At 43.6% G+C, this 23,361-nt stretch overlaps 1 protein-coding gene across 6 annotated transcripts in view; it reads right to left on the bottom strand.

The window, feature by feature from the left end:
• Positions 1-21,323, bottom strand: part of man1a2 (mannosidase, alpha, class 1A, member 2) — a 45,277-nt gene extending 23,954 nt beyond the window's left edge. Inside the window, exons 1-5 of one of the 6 annotated variants that reach the window (XM_062457605.1) lie at positions 21,306-21,323; positions 20,053-20,111; positions 19,197-19,649; positions 10,798-11,056; positions 1,512-1,608 (exon numbers count right to left, since the gene is read on the bottom strand). In XM_062457605.1, the coding sequence (XP_062313589.1) occupies positions 1,512-1,608; positions 10,798-11,056; positions 19,197-19,507 (667 nt within the window). In that variant the 5' untranslated portion in view covers positions 19,508-19,649; positions 20,053-20,111; positions 21,306-21,323. Of the gene's footprint in view, positions 1-1,511; positions 1,609-10,797; positions 11,057-19,196; positions 19,650-20,052; positions 20,112-20,259; positions 21,275-21,305 lie in introns of those variants that run through there. The other 5 variants (XM_062457601.1, XM_062457603.1, XM_062457602.1 and 2 more) reach the window with 5 other exon arrangements.
• Positions 21,324-23,361: the final 2,038 nt, after the last annotated feature.

The following is a 23,361-nucleotide window of genomic DNA, read 5'->3' as shown; positions in this document are numbered from 1 at the left end:
GGACCTGGCAGGCCTATGAGTGTGGCAAATAGTTGTGATCTCACACTGTATAAGCCTACCCAGCAGTCAATGGGAGTTACCCAATGAGAGGGCTTTATCTGACCCCCTCCCCTCCATCAACATGTAGGTGCTGTGAAAATGCTCGTCAAGGTAAGAGACGAGAGTGAGCTCAACAAAGGCAAATTCCACATATCTGCAAAGATACGTTTGAAAACTAAATTCTAAATGATCAAGGGAGAGCATTTAAAACTCTGTTTTGACCAGAAAACACAACATGCTACAAATGTTGGGAAACTTGAGCAGGGTGTTCACATGACAGGGAAGCATTGTGTCTCCCGTAGCCAGTGGAGTTGGTTACAGTCCGGATCAATGCAGGTTGACGCAGGTCCCCAGGGAGAGCTTTCCTCCAGACACTACAAAGAGATCTGAGCCCATGCTGTCCAACAGGACGCCTCCCATGGTGACGCTGTCACAACCCCACTACAGGTCACATTCTGTCTAAACAGATGGGTCAATAAGGGTCAGGACAGACACCAACATGATCAAGTGAACTGACAGAAGGTGCAAACAAATATGGTAACAACATCCACTGCAAACAAAATGTATCCATTCAATTATATCCATAGCTAAACACCAGTGTTTAGCTACCTCCGGCTGAACTGTGCAATGTTTAGCAAGCTCTATGTGCTGGCTAAAACTGTTCTCTGTTAGACAAAGGCCTAAATCTCTACAGTAAACACCAGTTCCTGCTGCTCCCCTTCAACAAAGCACTCATGGTTACGTGAGACTAAAGTGCCCAGTCCTCTTGTTACCAAGGCTCTAGTCTGCTGTGTCAGAGTGAGGCTGGCAAAGTACACACAAAGCCTTCCTGTTTCAAGGCATCCAAAACATAACAAGCAAGAGGCGAAGGATGTTATTCGCAAACTGCATTTGCTGCAGTGACATGGTGCTTGTGCGTGTTAGTATAATATGTAAGAAGCCCCATGGGCAAGTAGGGAAGACACATTCAAAAAATCTCGCCAATTTCCTTTCCCCCTCTCACTCACACAGCCAGCAAGTTTCATGTCGAGACGATTTGTCCCAGACAGACAGTGAGGGGAACAAAAAGCGGGGTTAAAAGCAGAGAGAGCCCTGTCAATGAGAGCCTGAGGTGAACTAGCATGTGGGCGTAACCTGTTGCCTCGCCTCCAACTGCCTAACATGACACCACTGCCCAACAGGGACGTCCACATTACGGAGAACCACACAGCAGCTCAGAAACCAATTAAAAGCTGTTCATTAAATAACAAGGATATGCTCCATTTGGAAGTCTGAAAACAAATTTGACACGCACACAAAGTTCAACCGGCCTGTTTTTCAGCAGCTGCAGAGCAAAACAGCAAAAACAGAAAACCGGAGTGGGTGCTCACATTCTGGTGGAAAAGTATGTCTTTGCTAGAAAGTGTATCTGTCGTTGTGTTTTCCTGTGTGTGCAATTATTTGGTAATAATGTTTTTGCGAGAGTCACTTACCGAAGATATTAGTGGAATGTCCTTTCTTGGCGAGGGGCTTCAGCTCGTTATGGCCCCATCCGTACTGTCTGTAGCTATCCCAGGCGTGCTTCATCATCTACAACACAAACACAGCCTGGTCAGACACTAGAGAATATGCAGACCTGTATGGAGGCTGTAGCCCAACACACATATCTGACTGAACATTTAAAAAAACGAAATGTCTCCATGCAAGACAGATGTATTCCAAGGCTAACACGCATACTAAAGACCACCATTTTAGAAGACGTGGCTTGGCTGGAAAAAACAAACACTATTTTTCATCAGAGGTCAGGATTAAACAAGGGAAAAAAGATAAGCTTAAGTGGATCGTAGAACACATCTGTGCAGGCTAGGCAAGGATGGCACGAGTCACTGCCAGCACCTGTGATGGGAACAATGACACTACAGAGAGTGATGTCCCAGTTGTACCTACCCAAGGGTGGCCTGGTGTGATACCCTGTCACCCTGTTTCCAGGCCCACCCCCACACCCTTTACTCAGATCCCCCAGGGCCTGCCTGACCACAGAGCATCTCTCAGCCTGCCTGCGTTGTCTAGTCTGCTATGCGGAAACGAAAGCTAGACTGTCCTCCTATCTTGACCTCAGGCTGTGTCTGAGAACCAGTAAGAGGTCAGTAAAAATGTGTTCCTTTGTATTCTGGGCTGCAGACACAGAGGATTACATCAAACCAACACATCAGGATATGTAGCCACAGGCTACTATTGTGTATTGGCAAGGCACTACAGTACAGGTCATTTGGCCATACAGACAAAATTAACTAAATCAGATTTCAACTCCACGATGGCACTCTGATCCAACTAGAAGGGCAATCAGAGGCAATAAACTAAAGACCAGGATTCCAACTCATTAACATTTTACAGATTCTAAAACATCCTATGTCAGAGGTCTTCCCCTGCAGAATGGGTTGAATGGTATCATCCAACATACATCACTCATAAATGACATATTTCAAGCATTAACTGAGTATCAGCTTTCCTTTCTAGACACGCATGTTAGCATGTTGCAGGGCTCTCGAACACCAGGTATTTATAGCTGGGTTTGAAAAGTGAGCTTGTAATGCTTGGCTCTGGTTCTGTCTGGCTGAAACCTCAGAGATTCCCCAGAGGCAGCACTGCACTGGCAGGAAGTCACACTACGCTGGAATAGGCACAATGAGAAACAAGGCACACAACATGCATTCGAGTGGGCAATCGTAGCGTGCAATGTTCATTAGCCGGAAGGGTTGGAAGATTGTGTTGACAATGTGGTGACTTGTTATGTGAGATCCATCCTTTAAGACACTCTTGAAATCACTTTCGCCCATGTTTCTCTGGCCAGTGTCTCCAACCTTAACTCTTACATCTCTAAAATACATGTTTATAGGTCTTGGTCTCTGTTGATGACATCTTATCTACCCATCTATCCCGTCTTCCCATGTTTATTATCGTTTGAGAGCCTGTTGGAGGCTTTATCATCGTTGTCTGGCAGCCATCTTGAATGGCTACATACAGCATGCTGTTATGAAGCACAGCAGCAACAGCTGGCTGAAGACAAGACATCTGCTCAATGAGGCTCATGCTCCGTGGTGGTAACATGAAAAGAAACAGCCTATTAGTTTCTCTTACATTCCAACTCAGTGGCAGGTGTGTGAGATGAAAAGAAAAAAGAAAAGAATTACATTCATACATTTATATTTTACACCCAAAGACGCCTGTTTTCACAACGGGAAATTGACCCATATTTGCAATTTATTGTATGGCTGTGAAATCCAATATAGATATAGAAGAAATGATAACAAGAGAATTAAACACCAATAATTTTTGATGGGGAAAGTAGGTGCAGCTTATAATTACATCTCTCTATTAATGTCAGGAATCTCTGTCTGTCTGGCTAAAGATGCACTTGTTCCGGGAGTACAACGGTACTTAAAGGTGACATGACATGCAGTTTTTGGATGCTTTTATATAGGCCTTAGTGGTCCCCTAATACTGTATCAGAAGTCTCTTTCCCGAAATTCAGCCTTGGTGCAGAATTACAGCCACTACTAGCAGTCCCACAAGGAGCTTTCCTCAGAACGCGCTGTTTTGGTGTCTGTAGCTTTAAATGCTAATGAGGAGCGGAGGGGCGGCACCATGCGCTAATGTTTACAATGGATGTATAGCAATGGCTGTAGCCCCGTTGCTGTAAGATGCCTCGAATTTGCCCATTCTCATCTGATAACCCTGGTTTGCAGAGGTACACACTCAGTCATTTCAATGAGGGGAAAGGCGGATATCGCGCGCGCCATAACACCAACAGCAGAACGGTTATCCAAATAACAAAGAAGTGTACAAAACTCACGTTACAGCATGTGTATTCACACACATACTTGATGCTATCTACCTTTCCATTAGCGACAGTAACTCAGCTGTTAGCTGCAGAGCTAACGTTACAGACACATTCTAAGGGTAGCAAGCTAGGTAACCATATTCAGTAAAGCTATAAAATGATATAGCGTTTGTTAACTTACTTGTCCGAGGTTAGTAGCTGGACGAAGGAGAGTTAGTATTGATCCAGAATTAAATTTTTGATTTTTGTTTTCCTTTGTACATCCAAACTGAGCAAATGTAATGCTTCATTCGTTTGCAAGCCATGATGTCTCTTGAGGATAAAAACACTTCCACGGTCGTAGCTCAGTTTCTTATGGGCGGGCCAGATTCTCTGGGCGGGCAAAGCAGAGAGAGGGAAGGTAACCTTCCTCCTTGTGACGTCACAAGGAGGAGATTTTCAAACAGAGCAATTGAGCCTTCATTTTCTCAAAGGCGGAGAAGAACACCAAGGGCTTGGTTTACACCTATCGAAAATTCTAGCCACTGGGGGACCAAAGGCAGGCTAGGGGAACTCATATTAATGTTAAATAACATCCTAAAGTGAAGTTTTCATGTCATGTCACCTTTAAGAAAGGTTTGTTGGATCCGATGTTAGTTTATTTCCTCCAAGAACACAATGACACTTATTGAGGGACTTGTTGCACTTGTTGGTTAGTTGTAACTGATTTAACTACTTGTACTCGCTGTAGCTTATATTATATATTATATTATTGTTGCTTGCTTTCCTACAGGTACACTCTTGCACTTTTGACGGAACCTAAAACAGGCATAAGATATTAACAATATTAATTATGTCAGTGCGATACAGAAAGTCCAAGACTATTTTACTGATGAAATACTGGCTAACTAACTAACAAAGACTAGCTATATTTAAAGTGGATGGTTTATTTCAGTAAGTGTAGCTGGAAGGTTATTAGCTACAATTGTTGCTCATTTTCTATGGCTCTGGACTAAACAAAGTCACAACGGTTTAGCCTAGAAAGACAACAGGGTTTTGATTTTCATTGCTTTAGGAATCATCACTTGCTGGACCACCTTTCAACTGGCAATTCACAAATACGTTTTTGGGTACCCTATTGTTACATCCCCAGTCCTGTCATGTGTTGTGTGTGTTTGTTTTTTGTGTGTGTTTGTTTGTCTCTTTTCTGTACAGGTGGCACCAATCACCCTCATTCCCGCTCATCAATGACTCCTCCCTCCCGTTAGCATGTCCAGCTGCTGGTTCCTGTTTTCCACCATCCAATCCCATCATCCCCTCAGCTGTATATCTGTTTGTTCGTTCAATGTCTTATTTTTGTCTTTTGGAGGTATCTTTCTGTCTCTCTCCTTGTGCGTTTGGTTTTGCGACGTTGTGGAAACCGGAGAGACCTGTTCACTGTTTTGTGTTGTACTGTTATTAACTATTGTTTATTAATTTATTTTATCTTCCCAAGGAGAAGGAGAAGCACCTTGTGTGTTAGGCAAGACGCCCTGGACTTACATCACCCGTAGGGTAACTTCCTTTTCTAAGCACATTAGGTTAGACCTGGGCAGACCACCCCCTGTATTTTGGTTAGGGCGTTCTGCTCGAGTGCCAGTTAACAGGTATTGTTTGTTAGGACAGGTAAAGGGGAGTGCTGTGTTTTGTGTTCTTTAGTCCCGTCCAGCCCCTTCTCCCTACTTTTACCGTGGCTAATAAATGCCCCTTTTGAAGCGGTAACTTTGTGTCTGCACCATTGTTTGCACCCACGACTCCATACCTATTTGTCTGACTGCTGGAGGTCCCTGAGCGGCGAGGTGTAGCCTCCCCTTCCTAACGGGGGTAGTACGTAACACTATAATATTACCCTACAGTGTTTCCCCTAGGTTTACAGCTTTGGGGGGGGGGGGGGGGGGGGGGCAGCGACGACCATGTAGAAACAGAAATGACACGCCGTCGTGTAAATAAGATAAATAACATAAGGCCATTTAGTTTGTTTAATAAAAGAGCAAGCTATAGACCTGTTTTATAGGAAAGGTAACCTTAAATGACTTATTTTGTGCGCTATATATATTTTTTCATTATTAACTTGACATTCCAGCAGGGGCCCCCCTAATATAATGGTAGGGGAAACACTGCCCTATACTGCCTACTGTTATTCAGAAGCAAATTCGCTTTTATAACCGATACGGCCAGGTTAGCAGTGGGTGCTGACTGATGAATCAGCTGTCTTTAAGGGTTTTAAGGATGAAATACTGGATAGCTAACAGAAAGACAATATTAAGTGGACTCTGTCAGTATAGATCAGTGAATTTTGTCACATAAATTAATGTGTGTGGGGGGGTCAGATGGCTGAGCGGTTAGGGAATCGGGCTATTATTCAGAAGGTTGCTGGTTCGATTCCCGTGCCAAATGACGTTGTGTCCTTGGGCAAGGCTCTTCACCCTACTTGCCTCATTGGGAATGTCCCTCTACTTACAGTAAGTCGCTCTGGATAATAGCATCCGCTAAATGACTAAATGTAAATGTAAAGGTTTACTGATGTCAAAACTGCCTGCACATTGCAAATGTGTTACGACATTATAAATCACCAGCTGCATCACTGACATGGGCACTATTCCTACCACTTTAGCCTCATTGGTCGTTTTTTGAGGCATGGATATAGCAATCCACGGCATACGACAGGAACAATGTTCGTACAAATTTAGTCTCCTAGGTCAGTTGTTGTGTCTCATTTATGTACATGCAAGTGCTGTGTGGTGAATTAGGCCTACAATTATGACAACTGGCTCAACCATTGTGCATGATTTATGTTATGAACTAAAAGTCTAGATGTTTGTAAGACAATTTAACAGAGAACCAATATGATATATTTTGATCGACAAAACATAAGCAATTGATAACGTAGGAAACAGCAGACAAATGAAAGCTACATAATAATTTGCATAAATGTACAAGAGCATTGGCAATTTGTTTAAAATAATGAGAAATTGCTTTTATGATGTGCATAAGTGACCAGAATAGATATTGAGGTTGAACAAGTACTTCAGAGATAACAGAGAATTTAAATTGTGATCTGAGAAATATAGGTACCAAAGCCACTGAGAAGAATGGTTATCACCACCGGCATCACAGGCTTTGTGCCCTATTTATAGTTCAAGTAATCTGTATTTGTGTTCCACTGACGTCTTGATCACCGACTGCATCACGGGAACTGCACTAACTACAATTCCAGAATTGTGTGTGTCACTGACATTATCGCGGGCACTGTGCCCCATCTATAATTTCAGGAATCTGTGTGTGTGTGGGTCACCAATTTTATAATGGGAACAGTGCACTATAGTTCAAGTAATCTGTAATTTGTGTTTCACTGATGTCTTAATCACTGACTGCATCACGGGCACTACTATATAACTGATTACAAATCAGCATCCTGGCCAGCCTTACCCTTTAACAGGATAGCAGCTAAAATACATAGATCAAAGAGAAACCTGTGATTTGGTAGTTAAACCTGTGTCCTCTCACCCTTTTATATCACAGCCAATAGAATACTGTCTCTTAATATTAAATTAGATGATATATGTTATGTTATACTGCCTCTTAATATGTTAAATGTTATAGGTAATGTTTTCATTTAGCAATTTTAATCCACTTTTATCCAAAGCGAGGTACAGTGGGATTGTGGACCTGGGACCTCTGGTTCTGCAGTCAACTACTCTATCACTGAGCTATATCCCGGACTATACTGGACCTGGGAGTTTATAGTACCTCTGCAGATGTTAGTTATGGGTTTTGGACCGGGGGTTTGCAGTTTACAGTGGCCTGGTATTTATATAATTTCATTTTGTGACGTTGCAGGAAATGTATTATGCCTCCAATTACATAACTATACCCAAACCATGTCCCTGTCATGATCTTATGACTAATATGATTTTTCTGTAAATATATTTTGAATTGTTTTCGATGGTTAAATGAGACGCCTGATGAGAGCTGAGCTCCTGGGTGATGTACATGAAAACATTATTTTCCTAGTTGATCCCTTTTCTACAGTACGCTTGCCAGATAAGCAAGAGGGTGACATCCTTTTAGAGTAAATCGTCTCTTCATTCATGGAGAACCATACTGAAGGAATGAGGACAAAAGACAAGAATACAGAGATAAATACATGCGAGAAATTACTGGTAGATCGTTGAAGAATCTGTTAAAGTGGGGTGGACAGTGTAGGACGGAGTGTACAGTGTAGGACCTAGTGGACAGTGTAGGACAGAGTGGACAGTATAGGACAGGGTGGACAGTGTAGGACAGGGTGGACCGTGTAGGACAGAGTGGACAGTGTAGTACCGTGTGGACAGTGTATGACGGGGTGGACAGAGTGGACAGTGTAGGACGGGGTGGACAGTGTAGGACGGGGTGGACAGTGTAGGACGGGGTGGACAGTGTAGGACGGGGTGGACAGTGTAGGACGGGGTGGACAGTGTAGGACGGGGTGGACAGCCTATAAAGTGGGAAGTCTGCAGTGCGGCCAGGTCTGAAATCCTAGAGAAAGCAGCCTGCAAGGAGTGCTGACCTTCACAATGGCAGCCAAACTCTGGCCCTCCAGGTGCCAATGTCCTGAAGAGACACAACCTGCCCTCTGCAGCCCCCCTAAAGAGAGGGAAGCAGAGCCATTCTGTCCTCTGCTCTCCTGCCCTCACCAGCCCACCGTTAAGTCAGCCTGCTGTATAATATTCATTATTCCCTGGGAGTCACACCCGCGGGGACCAAGATTGTTACCCTGCCGTACTGTCATAGTTGAAAAATCGGACTACCTTAAGCGAGGGGCCTTTCCAGACGCTTTAGAGATTTGGGAAGGTGTGGTTAGAGTTATGTTGCCCTTGGCAACCTCCGTAGTCAATTTGATTTATTCGAATTACCCCGTAAACCCTGTCCCCCTCATGGATGGATCACATGAGGACTAAAGTACAGCCCTTCAGAAGACGTACGAGAACAGTGAAAATGTGACACTAGATTTGCAACCCGCTGTAAATACATTCACAGGATACAGGCAGAGAGGGTGATAAATCCCCCCCAAAAGGAGTCCAGTATGACAGTGAAGGAATCCATAAACAACTTTTGGCATGCGGTCCAAACAGATAGCAGCCAATGATACACCTTCTCCATAGTAACATATGGTCACTCCAGACACATATAGCTATTTAAATCCCCATGGTTTCTGAACACCTCCATGTGCTATATATGCTTAGTCTTGACTATGCTAATATACTGGTCGCTTTGGTCACCGCCCCTCAACCATGCTGGCATTGCACACCCACTCCCGGCCTCTGCAGATCCCACAAGTGTGACCAATGCTATACACTCCACTGCTTACCAAGACCCAACATGCCCTAATGGAGGACACACACACACACACACGCGCGCGCGCGCACACACACACACACACTCCTATAAGGGCTGCTTACGCCCCCTTTCATCAAAAGGGTTACTATATTCTTTAACAAAACTTGTGAAGTGGTTATTATTGAAATGGGGAAAAACCTTGAGTTAAAGGTGCTCTCTGCAATGCTTTCTGGTGCTAACCGTAACACACCACGTCTGTCTACAGCTTGCTGAGACCTTCACACCTCATAACCTACACATGCCTAGTGTATATTCACATTGAGCAATCCACAGTAGTGTGCAGCCTAATACAAAGACCACAGGCTAGTGATGGCAGCTTTCCTACTCAGATTTAGCAACAGTATTTAAATAGCACCATTTTCTACTAGCAACAGAAGCTATTTAAGGTAGAAATGGATCAATGGCTGGACTGGAGATTGTGGGCTGCACAATGAACAAAGTGCTATTCCATGTTGGAGGATGTATTACCCTTTACCAATAAAAGTGTGTAAACAGCATGAGAAAGCCTTGCTTCCATGGCAGCAGCCAACGTACCACGGGGGCTCCACATATGGACGTGTGCTCTGACACGGACCGCAACGTGTGTGGTGAAGCATCATATAATTGTCATGCAAGCCCACCTGCTATGTTTGTATGCAAAGAAAAGGAGAGATGGAAAAGATGAAAAGGTGTTGGCCCTCTCCACCTATGATATCTTTCACATCTCTGTGGTGCCTCCATTGACATCCCTGTTAAATACCTGCTTAAGCTATTGATTTAACCAAACTTTAAAGACACAGTGCCCTGCACACAACATATCGTTGCTAAGATCCACTTAATCTCATAGCAAATGCTAATGAATGCCGATGTTCTGTGTCCTGAGAACTAGGTAAAAGCTTATGGAGGAAGGTCAAACTGCCTGGTGACTGATGCCTGTTTCTATGCACATCACAGAGCCCAGAATCCCCTAGCTATGACAGACTTCAGAATAAGACAAACAGCACCATGTTCTTGGTGGGTACATTTTTGGAGAAAAAGCAGATTTGCAGTGGGCTGGCCAAATGCACAAATAAGTGGTGCTCAAACAGAGAACAAGATCATTACAAAAGAATGAATGGGCAGGGTGTTGGGTTGGCGCTGTCTCCACTGTGAGCACCAGAAAACTCACTGTTGCTATCTAGCAATGGATGGGCACGAGTACTCTGAACATAAAAATGTTTAAACGCTGCCATTTAGCTGATTGGAAACTATGAAGCATCAATGTATAAATTGTCCATGGTAACACATGTCCCAGACTGTCTGCATAAGGGGTGGATTTTGAATGTTCAAAAAACAGATTTAGTACGCCCATCTCTATGTAGCATGGGTAATCGGGCTGCTCGGCAGTCCTCCCGATTCTTTCCATCACTGGTAATCAACCTCAGGATGACTCGCAAGCGCGACCATTTACCAGCTACACCAACAAAAAGCTATCTATTCGCTGGCGCACTGTATACATACTTGAGGAGTGAGCTTTAAAAATTTCACATCAACTACATCTACACAGAACTGTGCCATCCTACCTCTCGGATCTTGTCTCGTTTCTCCTTGACGTCGGGCTCCGCGGGGTCTCCGTCGTTGACCCCAACCACCTTGGGCATGGGCACGGGCGGCAGGGGTTTGGGCCCGTCCTTTTTCTTCAGGTCCTCCGCCACCTTGTTCTTCTCCGTCTGGATCTCCGCCTGCAGCTCCTCACGGGTCTTGCGCAGCTTCTCCTTGGCCTCCTGCAGGGCTCGCTCGTGGTCCGCCCGGATCTTGTCCCGCAGGCTCTCCTCTTCCTCCCTGCAGGGGGGCACAAGACAGGAAGTCAACACAGACGCAGCGACAAGGAAGTGAAGCAGCAGAAAGGAAAAGATACGTGAACAGGAAGGAAGTATTGCACAGAGCGCTGAAGGCTTCAGGTAAAGCAATCGATAACAAGGTCTGGCAACACTTTACATTAGTTACATGGTAGTTCATGTAACCTCAATGTAAAACATTTTGCGTACATATAAATTGCAATTTAATTAAGCGGTATTAAGCGGTATAGTTTATTACAAAAATGTAAGAAGGCAGGGGGGAGGTACAAGGGGTATGCGGATGTTCTAAAGTTGCAGTTGAAGGTCGTGTTACTAAAACTAAGCATCCACTTACCCCTAGTGCAGTTCTTATATAACTACAATGTTGTAACTGTAGGTATTGCTTAACACCTTTATGCAAAGGTAGCCAACACCACTGTCATCTCTTAGTCCCGACTTCTAATGCACCTTGTTAAGACCATTTCAATAATCAAATTCATTCCAAAAGTAACTTCTAGCTGGAGGGGGCCCAGATATCTACATTTAGTCATTTAGCAGAGATATCTAGACACTCTGAACTCTGAAGCATGAGATGGGGACATGGCTTGAGTCAGACTACATCAGACCATCTGCTGCCTTGACTGACAAACAGTACAGTAAAACTTGAGCTGACTGCCATAGCTGTGGGAGGAGTGACAGGGGAGAAGAAGAGGGAAGAAGAGGGACAGAGCAAGTGAAATACTAGAGAGGGTAAAATTTCTGGGGAAATTGTAGGGTGTGCTTGCTTGCGTCGGTTGCACAGGGGTCCGTTTTTGAATGACATTTTTACAACTGATTTCTGTATATTTTAAAATGCATCATAGACCACTGTGGTGTGTTGCCCGGGCAACAGAGGCTAATGTCATGCTAATGCTTCAGTGAAATAGTAGACTACCGTTTCCGAAAGTAGATGTGGGCCTACTTCCTTAATAATATCAGCTATTGTACATTACATTTCATAAGTGTTTCACATCACAAAGTAAAATGAGTAAATAGTTATCACCCTGGCCTCTTTGCTTGTGGCGTTTCTGCAGCTGCCTTGCAGTAAAGCTATAGTTAGCCTAGCTATCCCCCAAGTTAACAGATGCGAAACGAATGTTCTGCTACAGGTAGTCACGCGTGTTTTCGTGACGTTAGTGACGTAGTGACGTTAGTAACGTCAGTGACTGTGGCTAGCAAATTAGCCACCGTTAGCTTCACTTTTCACCACAAAAACGCAATTTCTACTTAAACCATGCAACGGAACGTAAATAAAAATACAACCAACGCAATCGCTAACAAGACGAACCTTTTGACACCGCCGTTGTGTATGTAGTCCAAATATTGACTGATCCTTAGGGGGGCGAAAATAAACAATAATAAATAATAATAAATATATATGTGAGATAACAAAGGTTGTGCCCTTGCCGAAGGCAAAGCACACCCAAAAATAGAGCAGGGAAAAAAAAGACTTCCAGAATTGACAGTCTACTGAGGAAAGACAGCATAAATAATACATTGGGAAAGGGGGAGGGGGATGGAAATAAATAAAATAAGTTAATACATTAAAAAAACTTAAATGGGGTCATGTTGAATACTGAGTTACAGGAGACATGCAACATCACGACTTCCTGAGTTGACACAGAGGGAGCATGAACACACTGGTGGATGGATGTGTGCTGCATAACCACTTAGAAACACGACAGCCTAGTGTCTGCAAACATACATTGAAAGTAAATTCAAAAGTCTCTTTCTCTAGAATTAGTCGATACACTCTCCCAACCCACTGAAGGGCATGTTAGGCAAGTGCCCACACTAAACTTGCGGTGGAATGCTTCTGTGAAATGTGGATGGAGATGTTGGGTGACTAACAGCTTGATGTTTGAGGAGGCATGGCAGTGTGAAATGACAGCTCAAAACATCAGCTCTAACAGCTGTGACCATAAACACCATAAACAAAATAAAACGACACCAACGCACTGGGTCTTATGTGGCCAAAAACACCTGAGTTAGCGGCTTTACAATCAGCCTTTGCATTCCCCTTCAGTCGCCTTACTCCTTGCACACTGAACTCAACTGCAGCAATGATTTCATGCAAGACTTAAAATGTCAAACACGCAATTAAGAGCATGTCAACACCTGCCTTGCTCCATTATCCTGACAAAGATGAGACCAGGCCCAAGCAATCAAGCCTGCCATGTCGCTTGTGAAGCAGACCAGACCAATCACCCCACAGCTCTGATTAGAGCTTCCAGTCGTGTATGGTAATCACTTCCTCCTCTTCTTAGCCTCTCACTGGAATCTCTTCTCCAGAGGTCCCCTAAATTTTCTACACTGTTATTGTAGCAACAAAGCTCATTTTTAACAGTCAGTCATGGTAATAGCAAAGCTCCATGAAACTACGCAGATCCATGAAAATACAGACAATTACGGAGGTTTAATGTTGCCGTGGTAACACATTTGTCACAGTTGGCACTTAATTCCTTAATTGACCAATCATGGTTTGGAGGGAAAACAGGCCTTCTGTGACTAAAACATTTGAGAAGCCAGGGAGAGAGGAGCACTGAGTCATTATTAAAGTAAGACCATGTTAAAATAATTACATTTAATATGAACTATTTTAGCCACTGTCCATTCTAATCTCCATTTGGATTTCCCCTCTCACACACACATACACCGTCTAACGCTCTGTCACATACACAAGCGTGTGCACGCACACGCAAAAAGAACAATCTAATCTGAATGTCGTAACCATAGTTGGCTTCTGTCTGAAATTCAGTGGCTGCGTAGCCTTTCAACCATCATATCTCCCTCTCTCTCTCTCCCTCTCTGAGGTCAGTGCTCTGAGTTAGGGCAGAAAGACTCACTGAAGAGAGAGCAGACAGCCTACTATTCAACATGGCCATTAGGCTTTGATCAGAGCTCATTCTCTCTCCTTGTGTGAGAATAAAGCCAGGGATTCTATCATGTCGAGGCCTGGGGTTTCTGGAGAGCTAAGTAGAGGAGCCGCTGGAGATGAGATAACATGGCTTCTTTCACCGGGAAGACAGTCTGTTACAGACTGCCTAGCTGTCTGCATGCAGCGCCATCTCCCATTTGCCGTTTCAGACAATGGCTTCCAAACTCCCAACAATAAGTGCTGTGCTGCCTTGTGCGGCGGAGCATGGCCGTATCCCATATCATGTCCTCACTGCTCTAGGCGCTGGCTGCAGATACCTGACCACTTCAACATGAACCTTGTCTGAAGTCAAAGCATGGGAACCAAAGAAATTCTATCGGCACTGTTCATGTCTCCATCAGTAATCTGCTGGGGAAGTTAGGGCCACACATCACATACTTCTACAGTAGTAGTATATCCCTCTGAGGACGGTTTATGTATATTAAGCATCTACATACAGAAATTAGGTCTTCTGGATACACAGGATCTACTTTTTACCACCATTAAAGGAGCTTTGATTAGAATGGGACCTGAAATGACCACATCATAAGTTTTTGATGTTTTTCAAGAGCTTCGGTTCCAATGTATTTGACATATGACTACAATACTAAGTAGAGAACTAAGATCTAACTAGTAAGTATTTTAAATAGGAAGGAAACCTCTGCACCATGTTCATTACACAACTGGAGGTTGACAGCCCAGATAGATGTGGTCTGTGAGGCCCTCAACGGCCTGGAGTTCTGTCTGGCTGGTGGTTCTCTGTCCCGTCATCAGTCTGAGTGAGAGGGCTCTCCGGAGACCAATCCACTCATGGTATTGAATGATGCACAGTCAGGTGCTAAAGGTATGGCTGCCAGCGGATACTTCTTTTGTCTTCCTCCTCTTTGTGTTTCTGGGAGCTATTGTGATCATAGACTTCCCCCCCTCCTTTCCTCATGACCCAGTTGGCGTCAAAGGAGTCGGGCAAGAACGGCGGTGAGGTGTGTAATGTCATCCTCTCTCCTGTAGCTGCGCAGATTTTGTTCACCTGAACTCATGGTGGCATGGCTTCACAAAGTCCTGTGACAGTATATCCTGTTACTGTCAGCCTTTACTACAATGGCTGGAAGCTGTAACATATATCCTGTGTGTCTGACACCCTTACAGCAGTTTGGCCATATTTAGATATCAGCAAACCAAATAACAAAACAGGTACAAGGGGTACAAAACAGATTGCATGGTGACACAGACACACAGATAGCATGGTGTAATAGACACACAGGCATCATGGTGACACAGACACACAGGTAACATGGTTTCATAGCTTCATCCACAGCAGATTCCACTATGGGAGGATCTACAGGCTGAATAACTAAAGATATCTCATTCCACAGGGTTTAACATTTAACCACAAACGTATTGTTAGACATTAATATATAATTTCAAGCTAGGTTTTGGTTGGTAAGTTATTTGTGGGCAACAGTGAAAACTTATGTGCCACTGCTTGTGCAAAGGGCTATAGAAATTATACTGGATTTTATTTTATATGATGACCACTGGTATGGTATATTTTGGTACATTATCTAGACCTGGTCTTCAGCATGAATGTACTGTATCTAATGTAATAGACCCTGGTGTGTGAGAGCTTGCTGCTGGACTCATGGCCAGACACACAGAGCAGATAGACAGGAGGGGGAGTGGGAGCTGATCTGATGACAACAGCATGTTAATAAGGAGATGGTTATGAGAGGCTCCCTCGAGCTGTAGCAGCAATTATCTTGGTTAAAAGCACAATTTACATGTATAATGTTACATGCTTTGTAATGTCTGTATTACTGATTGTGTTAATGATTATTAGCCTGCACTTACAAGAAACCTTAATAATCTCCAAATTAATCAGAAGGTTGTCGGTTCGATTTCTGGCCGTGCAAAATGACGTTGTGTCCTTGGGCAAGGCACTTCACCCTACTTGCCTCGGGGGGAATGTCCCTGTACTTACTGTAAGTCGCTCTGGATAAGAGCGTCTGCTAAATTACTAAATGTAAATGTAATGTAATTGTGCAGGAAGCCAAATCCTAACTTAAAGCTCCCTGTGGCCGTGAGAATGTACTACACATTTATCACACTTATTACAGTGGCTTGTTGATTTGGTGTCATGGTGACTGGGTGGTAAAGGGGTTGGGTGACCAGGTATTGTAGTCGGTGGATGGTAGGATGGGAAGCTGGTTGAGTCTAGGTAAGGGGGGATGGTAGGATGGGAAGCCGGGTGCTGTTTGAGTCTAGTTAAGGGTGGATGGTAGGATGGGAAGCTGGGTGCTGTTTGGGTCTAGGTAAGGGTGGATGGTAGGATGGGAAGCTGGGTCCAGGTACAGAATGTGGATGGGTATATTCATAAGGAAGGATAAGGTCAGTAAAGGGAGCATATTACTTCAAACAGTACACTGTACTCATTTATTCTTAATTGTTCTCTTTGTGAAGGGTTACCCCTCGTTGTATTGCTTTCTTGTTGCATGTGTGCAGGCTTCAGAGTATGCATGATAAGTGGGGATATTACTGTTAGGAATGGTTAAGTGCTCTGGCGCTGGTTCTATCTGCCTGACATGCATTGGCCTCACTAACTGTCACCACAGAAGAAACATCAGGGTCATGTTTAACTGTGGATCCAGAGGCAGAGCAATGCATTTAGATATATGGGAGGATGAGTGCTCTGATGTGCATTCCCACTAACAATAACTGTCAAGGAGAGAAGAGATGAGGTTACCTGCAGGTAATATGAAAATAAAAACAATTATGGGGGATCCAGACTGGGGGGTGTAATTACCTTGACCTATGGCTGTACTCAACCAGTCTCAGAGTTAGGTTTCCTGTGGTAGCTTTGACGTAAGCCAACCACCATATTAAAAGGGACTAACCCCGCAGTCAGAAGAGACACCTGGATACCATTTTTGGGTACATTTTATATTTAAAGTCTGCAGCCACTTTTAATACTCGTATATGTTTATTGTATGCACCTGCCCACCAAAGCAAATTCCTTGTTTGTGTACACTTACTTGGCGAATAAACCTGATTCTGACACTGCTACACACCATACCACTTCATCAAAGGCTCCTTCAGGGGCAAGTTGCTGGATTTGTTATTTGCCACACCTGGGAAGAACGCTAATAATTATGATACTTGTTTGAGATGATCATTGAGATCAACATTTGGATCTGAATGTGTCATAAATGTGTGGATCTAACATATTGTAGTTGGCCAAAGCTCTCACTCAACCGAGGCGCACTCAAGTCAAACAAGGATGCAGTGAAACAGTTGAGAAAACAGCCTTATGTTGAGGCTAGCTCACAAAACCCTGAGCATGGAAAGGATTCACTTCTTACTCTGTGCTACACATCAACTCCCCCTCCAGCTCAGATGACTCGGTTAGACCAGATGTGCTAAGCTAAACAGCTAACCTGGCTTCTACAGACTTTCTATGGCATTTTGGCTCATCTCCCACCTGATACACAATATTAGGAATACATGGATTTATGGTCAATTTAAGTCTAAGGTATTGTTTATTTTCCCCAGGGACTGTAATTTCAGCTGGAACAGGTCAAGGGCTGTTTAAACTTGGCCTGTCCTTTTCACACAATGTTTTACATTTAGTCTTTTTTTTTGTTCATTCATTTGTTTTACTCAACAAAACACGTATAAATGTTAAGTTGGATATTTCCGATCTGTGACCAACACAACCACAGCTAATCCTGTTTACCCTAACATGGTTTTAAAGTCTAATTTGAGGCAGCATGTAAAAATGCTGGCCTTGATCCAACTTAACTGAAGGGTTAGGGTAAGGCCTGCTCTCAAAGCCCATTCCAGGAAGCGGGGGGCATCCTATGGAGATGGCTGCCAGGCAGCCTTTTACCCACCTTAATGCAAAAAACACTTTGACTCTAGGGGAAATAAACAATGCAGAGTGTAAACAATGCAGAGTGTAAACAATGCAGTATCCCTTTCAGAGTGAGCACCACAAAGGAAAAGCTCCTCCAGTCCTCTCACTCTCACTCACCCATTAATCTGTGGCCTACCATCTCTCAACAAATAAAATACTAATGTTTTTTAGGGATGTATGGTATCACAAAAGTACATCCGTGCCTCAAAATGTAGGATACCTTCCACAAATTATAAAAAAATACATTGAGTAGTTCAACTGTAATAGCCAACTGAAAAAAACAAATGTTGCTTTCAATCTAAATATGCTAAAATGCACAAAAAGTTTGATCAGACATTGGCAGAACTCCTACATTGGTACCCTAAAATGATGTTGAGCATAGGGGCAAGCTGTGATAAGAGAAGCCTCGAACCCTAACCCACGAACAAGAGACAGCAACAGGTTAGCTATACATCGCAACAGCCAGAAACATCTAATGACCCATCACTGGTTCAACAAATGTTCACACGAACAAGAGACAGCAACAGGTTGGGTACACATCGCAACAGCCAGAAACATCTAATGACCCATCACTGGTTCAACAAATCTTCACACCTGTAATAGCCTATTAATATTCCCATTATTGTTTCTCAATCAGCCACCTAAACAGTATTCAGATCTGACGGTGCTAGAAGGTGCTCTTACTGCATTCTCACTTCAGAACTTCTCCAGTGTGAACTTCATCCAGCACCCCAACAGAAGAGTCTGGTATGTACCCCATCCATCACCCCAACAGAAAGGTAGAGTAGGAACTCCATTCAGAAACCCAACAGAACAGAGAATAACAGCCTCAGTGTTCTTTAGGACACATACAATGGACAGTGTGTGTTGTGAAAGGGAGAGCAATATGCTCTTGTCACAGGTGTCATTGCGTCACTTGCGAGCATTGCTCACTGTCTCACTTGACTTCTCTGACTCACGCAAACCACAACCACCTTTCATAAACACTGCTTTAGCTATCTACACACCATCGAAAAGCTAGCAATTTGATGGTGTGGGTGGGCGGTATTTATACTGAGAAGGGGTTGAACCAATTCAAATGGATTACACTATTTGAATGGCCCAGGGACATCAATTGATGTGAAATCAGGACAAGACCTTTTCTAGTACCCTTTTTCTATGCAACATGAATATAAAAGGCTAAAAGCACTAACCTAAAATGAACATGAAGACCCAATATTGTTTTTCATCTAACGCATACAAGCACAGCTCACGGTTAAGTCGTAAGTAGGTCTTTACCTGTGTCGGTGTTCATCATGTCCCCCTTGCCCATGTATGACTTGTCCTCCAGAGTGTTTTCCTGCCTTGGGAGCCTCAATGTGTGGGATCAGCACGTCCTCCAAGCCCAAGTCAAAGCGCTTGTGTTTTGAGTTGTCCGGCAGGAAGAAGAAAGCTCCAAAGCATAGGGTGATGAAGGCACTGAGGATGAGAAGCAAGATAAACTTCTCGGAGAGCCTCAATGTTGCCCTGTGGTGTGGAAAGGAGGAGGTGCCCGGCGAAAGGGTCGGTATCCGACGGCCTGACAGAGGCAAAAGAGCCGGCGTGGTCATGTTGAATTGTGGAAATGAACTCAGAGTTGACGAGTCACAATTTGTCTGGCATGTGCTGCTGGATTATCTCATCCCGACTGTTGTGTGTCCATAAAGCATGGAGCCGGATCCCTCAAGGAAGGACGGAGTGGTCACCAGGCTTCTGGAGGAAAAAGGGATACATTAAATAAAGATATTGCATCGATCGTGGTATTTATTTATTACTGTGACTGTGTCATTACTGGTTTGGCGTTGCAACCTATATTATACAAATTACAGTTCCACTAGTTTCTGTCTACGTGACAATATTGGTCACAGAAGCAGTCCACAATTTAATTTAAAAATTGCAAAAGGTGATACTAGTATGATCACGTCATTTAAAACACCTGCGCTAGCGCGTGATGCCAATGGCATCAAGCCTCCATACCATGGCACAACACCATCGCATCATCTCTTTCTCTGCTCCCATCATCACATATATCAGATACAGACGAATGGTTTTAAGAGTTAAAGTATGTCAGCGGCTAGTGATTATCAGCTCAATCTCTGGAGACAAATAAACGTACCGTGCAAATCCTTTTGTCATTCTGAGTCATCTTTCCTGTTGAGATCTGAATGCATCGGGCTAAAACAAATAGTGACAAACACACACCGTCAATTCACAGTAGCTACCGATAAAATTAAAATGTTTGTGTGACGGATCAGGATGTAAGCTATGCTAAATCATCTTCTTAAAACAGCAGAAAATATTTCCATAGAAGAGACTGTCTCACCATGAACGTTGCCTGCAGAGACTGTTCGCTAGCTAGACTGCTAGAGCTAAGCTAGTTAGCGGAAAATAGGTTATTAAATTCCCTCGTGACCACACATGGATAGCAAATTCAGGCAATTAATTTTGTATGCATACAATGCGTGGCAAATATGGAAATGTAGCATGTCATTTAAAAAAGTAATTAATGTATTGTAATCTAGCGTTATATATCTAGCTAACGTTAGCTAGCTAGATTCAGTTTCCCTCACCCGGCCTCAGTTTCCCTCACCCTGCGTGATGCGCGGCGCTTCTCCTCGCTCTCCGCACAGAATACAAATTCATCCGACGCTGTATTGACAGCCTGGTTTTCTTGGGTGTACCGTGCTAGGCAAGCACTAGCTAGCTATACGTTAGATAGACTTGAGGAATGGGTTCCTTTTTTCTTGGCCGCTGAAAAACATTAGCTAGGTATCTTGCGATCGATAGCTAGCCATTTTCATTTGAAGTCCAAATGTTAAGCAAATCCTACTACGGACCGTAGTCCACCCTGTTTCGGGTTGGTTGGTAACATTACATTAGCTAGCTATAGCTACAGTATCATACTGTAGCTAGCCATACTAGTCTAAGCCAAGGCAATGAAGTCCGTTTGCAACTGTTAGTTTGTTAGCTCAGCTTCAGGTAGCTGGCTGCCAGCGACCTTATAAAGAGGGTTCAACGTTGCTGCCTAACCTATATTTTTGTGAATCGATGACCGACAGAAATCCGTCCTCCGTTTTTTAAACAGCCGTCTTCAGTATTGCTCTCAGTCATGTCCTCTGGTACAGTAGCTAGCAACACATTTCAATGATTAGCTCGCTAGTGATAACTTGTTTGTCTAACTGTAACTCGGAAATACTGTAGTGCAAAATGTTATAGTTTTCTGAATTGTCCTTGTTCAACCAATTTCATGTCATCAATAATATCTTAAATATTTGAATCCGCCTTTCGTCCAGGATGTGTTCACTGTCTGTACTAGTGAAGCTAGACACGGCTAGTATAGTCACTACCTCGAAAAAGACTGCCCCTCACCTTCGGCAGCGGTTCATCTGAATCAACTGTCGAGCTAACTGCTTAGCCTGGTAAATTAAGAAGCCTTGCAACACTTAAAGTCAAAATGAATTAATGTAAACCAGAAAAAGCTATATGGCGCCTATTTATGCCCCTATTGTAAGTCCTACATTAGGTAATTAGAGCTAATGTAAATTGTAAAAAAGTTGACCCCTAATCCTGCTCTTCCACTCAACTCCAAATGACATGGGCATTGTTCTATTTGAATTAATGAATGTATGTGTGCTCATTTGATGTCCATCTATCTTGAAAGGAAGTTATGGTCCGCTGAGTCAGACAGGGCCATATCCCATCTGCCAGTGGGTCCTTCAGTTGCCATGTTGGACCCCACTGCACATGAGCCACCCAGCTGATTTATGTAACAACCCTCAGAAAGTGAATTAGTGGAAGTGCTGTGGTAATCGCTGGTCCTCTTCAGAGACACGAGTCACCCTCCCAGACTTGGAACGTGACAAGGCTCAGTAAAAAGACATAACCAAAAGGCATTAAAAAGGCTGTGGACAATGTGACATGACCATGCAGACCCAGATACAGGCATAGACATGCAGATACAGGTAGACTAAAATACAAGCAAGTTAAAGTACATTTATCTTACTGATGTGAGTCACATTTGCGGTAGTAATCTTGAGCAATAACAAAGGAAACATTTACAAGACACAATTGAGTTTCAGAGCTATGACATTCAAAAGAAGTGCATTACTGTGTCCATTCTATCCTTATGACATCTTAAATACCTGCCTCGGGGCTTAAAATAATACTGGCACATATACAGTACAATGTTAATAAATGTGTTCTCTCTGCTGGTGACACTACTTCCACTGTCACACCTCATAAGGCCTATGTGTAGTCACAGGATGCTGCAACTCTGGTACACAGCTGCAGTAGTAGTCCATCCCAGCAGCGTTGCAGTCCTGTTGTCTCGACCACAATCCCTGGATCCAGTCTGTCTGGGCTCCCAGCCCTGCCCGTGGAGCACTTCTCTTCCATGTAAGGCATGCAGCGTTCCCGAGTCATGTAACTGCATCACTGTGACAACTGACCTCTGTCTATAATCACGTTTCACTGTGTTCAGGTTGAGTCACTTGTAGTCAGTGTTTGTGTCTGTCCCACCAGAATGATTGTCAGTGGCACAGTGCAGAGGAGGCTGGCCCAGTGCCCAACTCTGTCATGATTTCCAACATGGACATTCAGTCATGTGTTGCAGTCACTCAAAATTGCTGTGGAAATTTCAGCTATGTCAATGAATTAATAACATCAAACAGTAATTACACTGAATTATTTACCACGAGTCTCCAGGAGGCATTCTATTGCAGTGCGTCCTTAATGCATTACTTTTGTAGCAACCTCTGCTTGCCTCTCCAAGGATGATTGAACTGTGCCTCATCTCTTGGGTGTGATATAGTGCATCACACAGGGATGTCAGATATGGTCAAAATAGTGACGTCATGGCCAGGTGAGGTGCTGAGCATTTAGGACACATTCCCTGACACAGGAGGGATGAGAAACCAGGACCTGATAGTTAAAGCCCTGTCTACACAAAGGCATCAGTGATGGAGGATGGAAACTCAAGTAGATGACAACAATGAAATTACAAAAGACCATAGAAAGACTCCTTAAACGGTTGCCACGCTTTTAGTTACCTTTTAAAATGCCTTGAAAAACGCAATCCTCTTTTATGGCCAAGAGTTTCAAATTCCAGAAATGATTGTTCAGTTTCTGGCTCATTGTCTATAAAGAATATGTTGATCCTCTCAAAGCTCTGGGTGCATGTTGGCTGTTGGCTTGTGCTCCAAGTGAGGTGTGGGCTTATTAGGTTAGAGAGGGGTTTAACTGTCCCCATGGTCATTATCCTCATCATTACTATCATATCATTGGAGTTGAACAACTATTCATTCCAATCAAACCACCCTATTAATCTGGCTTGAAGAAGTGTGTATGTTTTCAGTTTTAACCTTGACTGTCTCGTCACATTACCACAGCCACGGCTCTGTATCTGGTGACAGGATGGTATTATCAC

Source organism: Osmerus eperlanus, chromosome 3, assembly GCF_963692335.1.
Source record: "Osmerus eperlanus chromosome 3, fOsmEpe2.1, whole genome shotgun sequence".
Taxonomy (NCBI): Eukaryota; Metazoa; Chordata; class Actinopteri; order Osmeriformes; family Osmeridae; genus Osmerus; species Osmerus eperlanus.
This window is presented reverse-complemented; position numbering and strand designations above follow the sequence as displayed.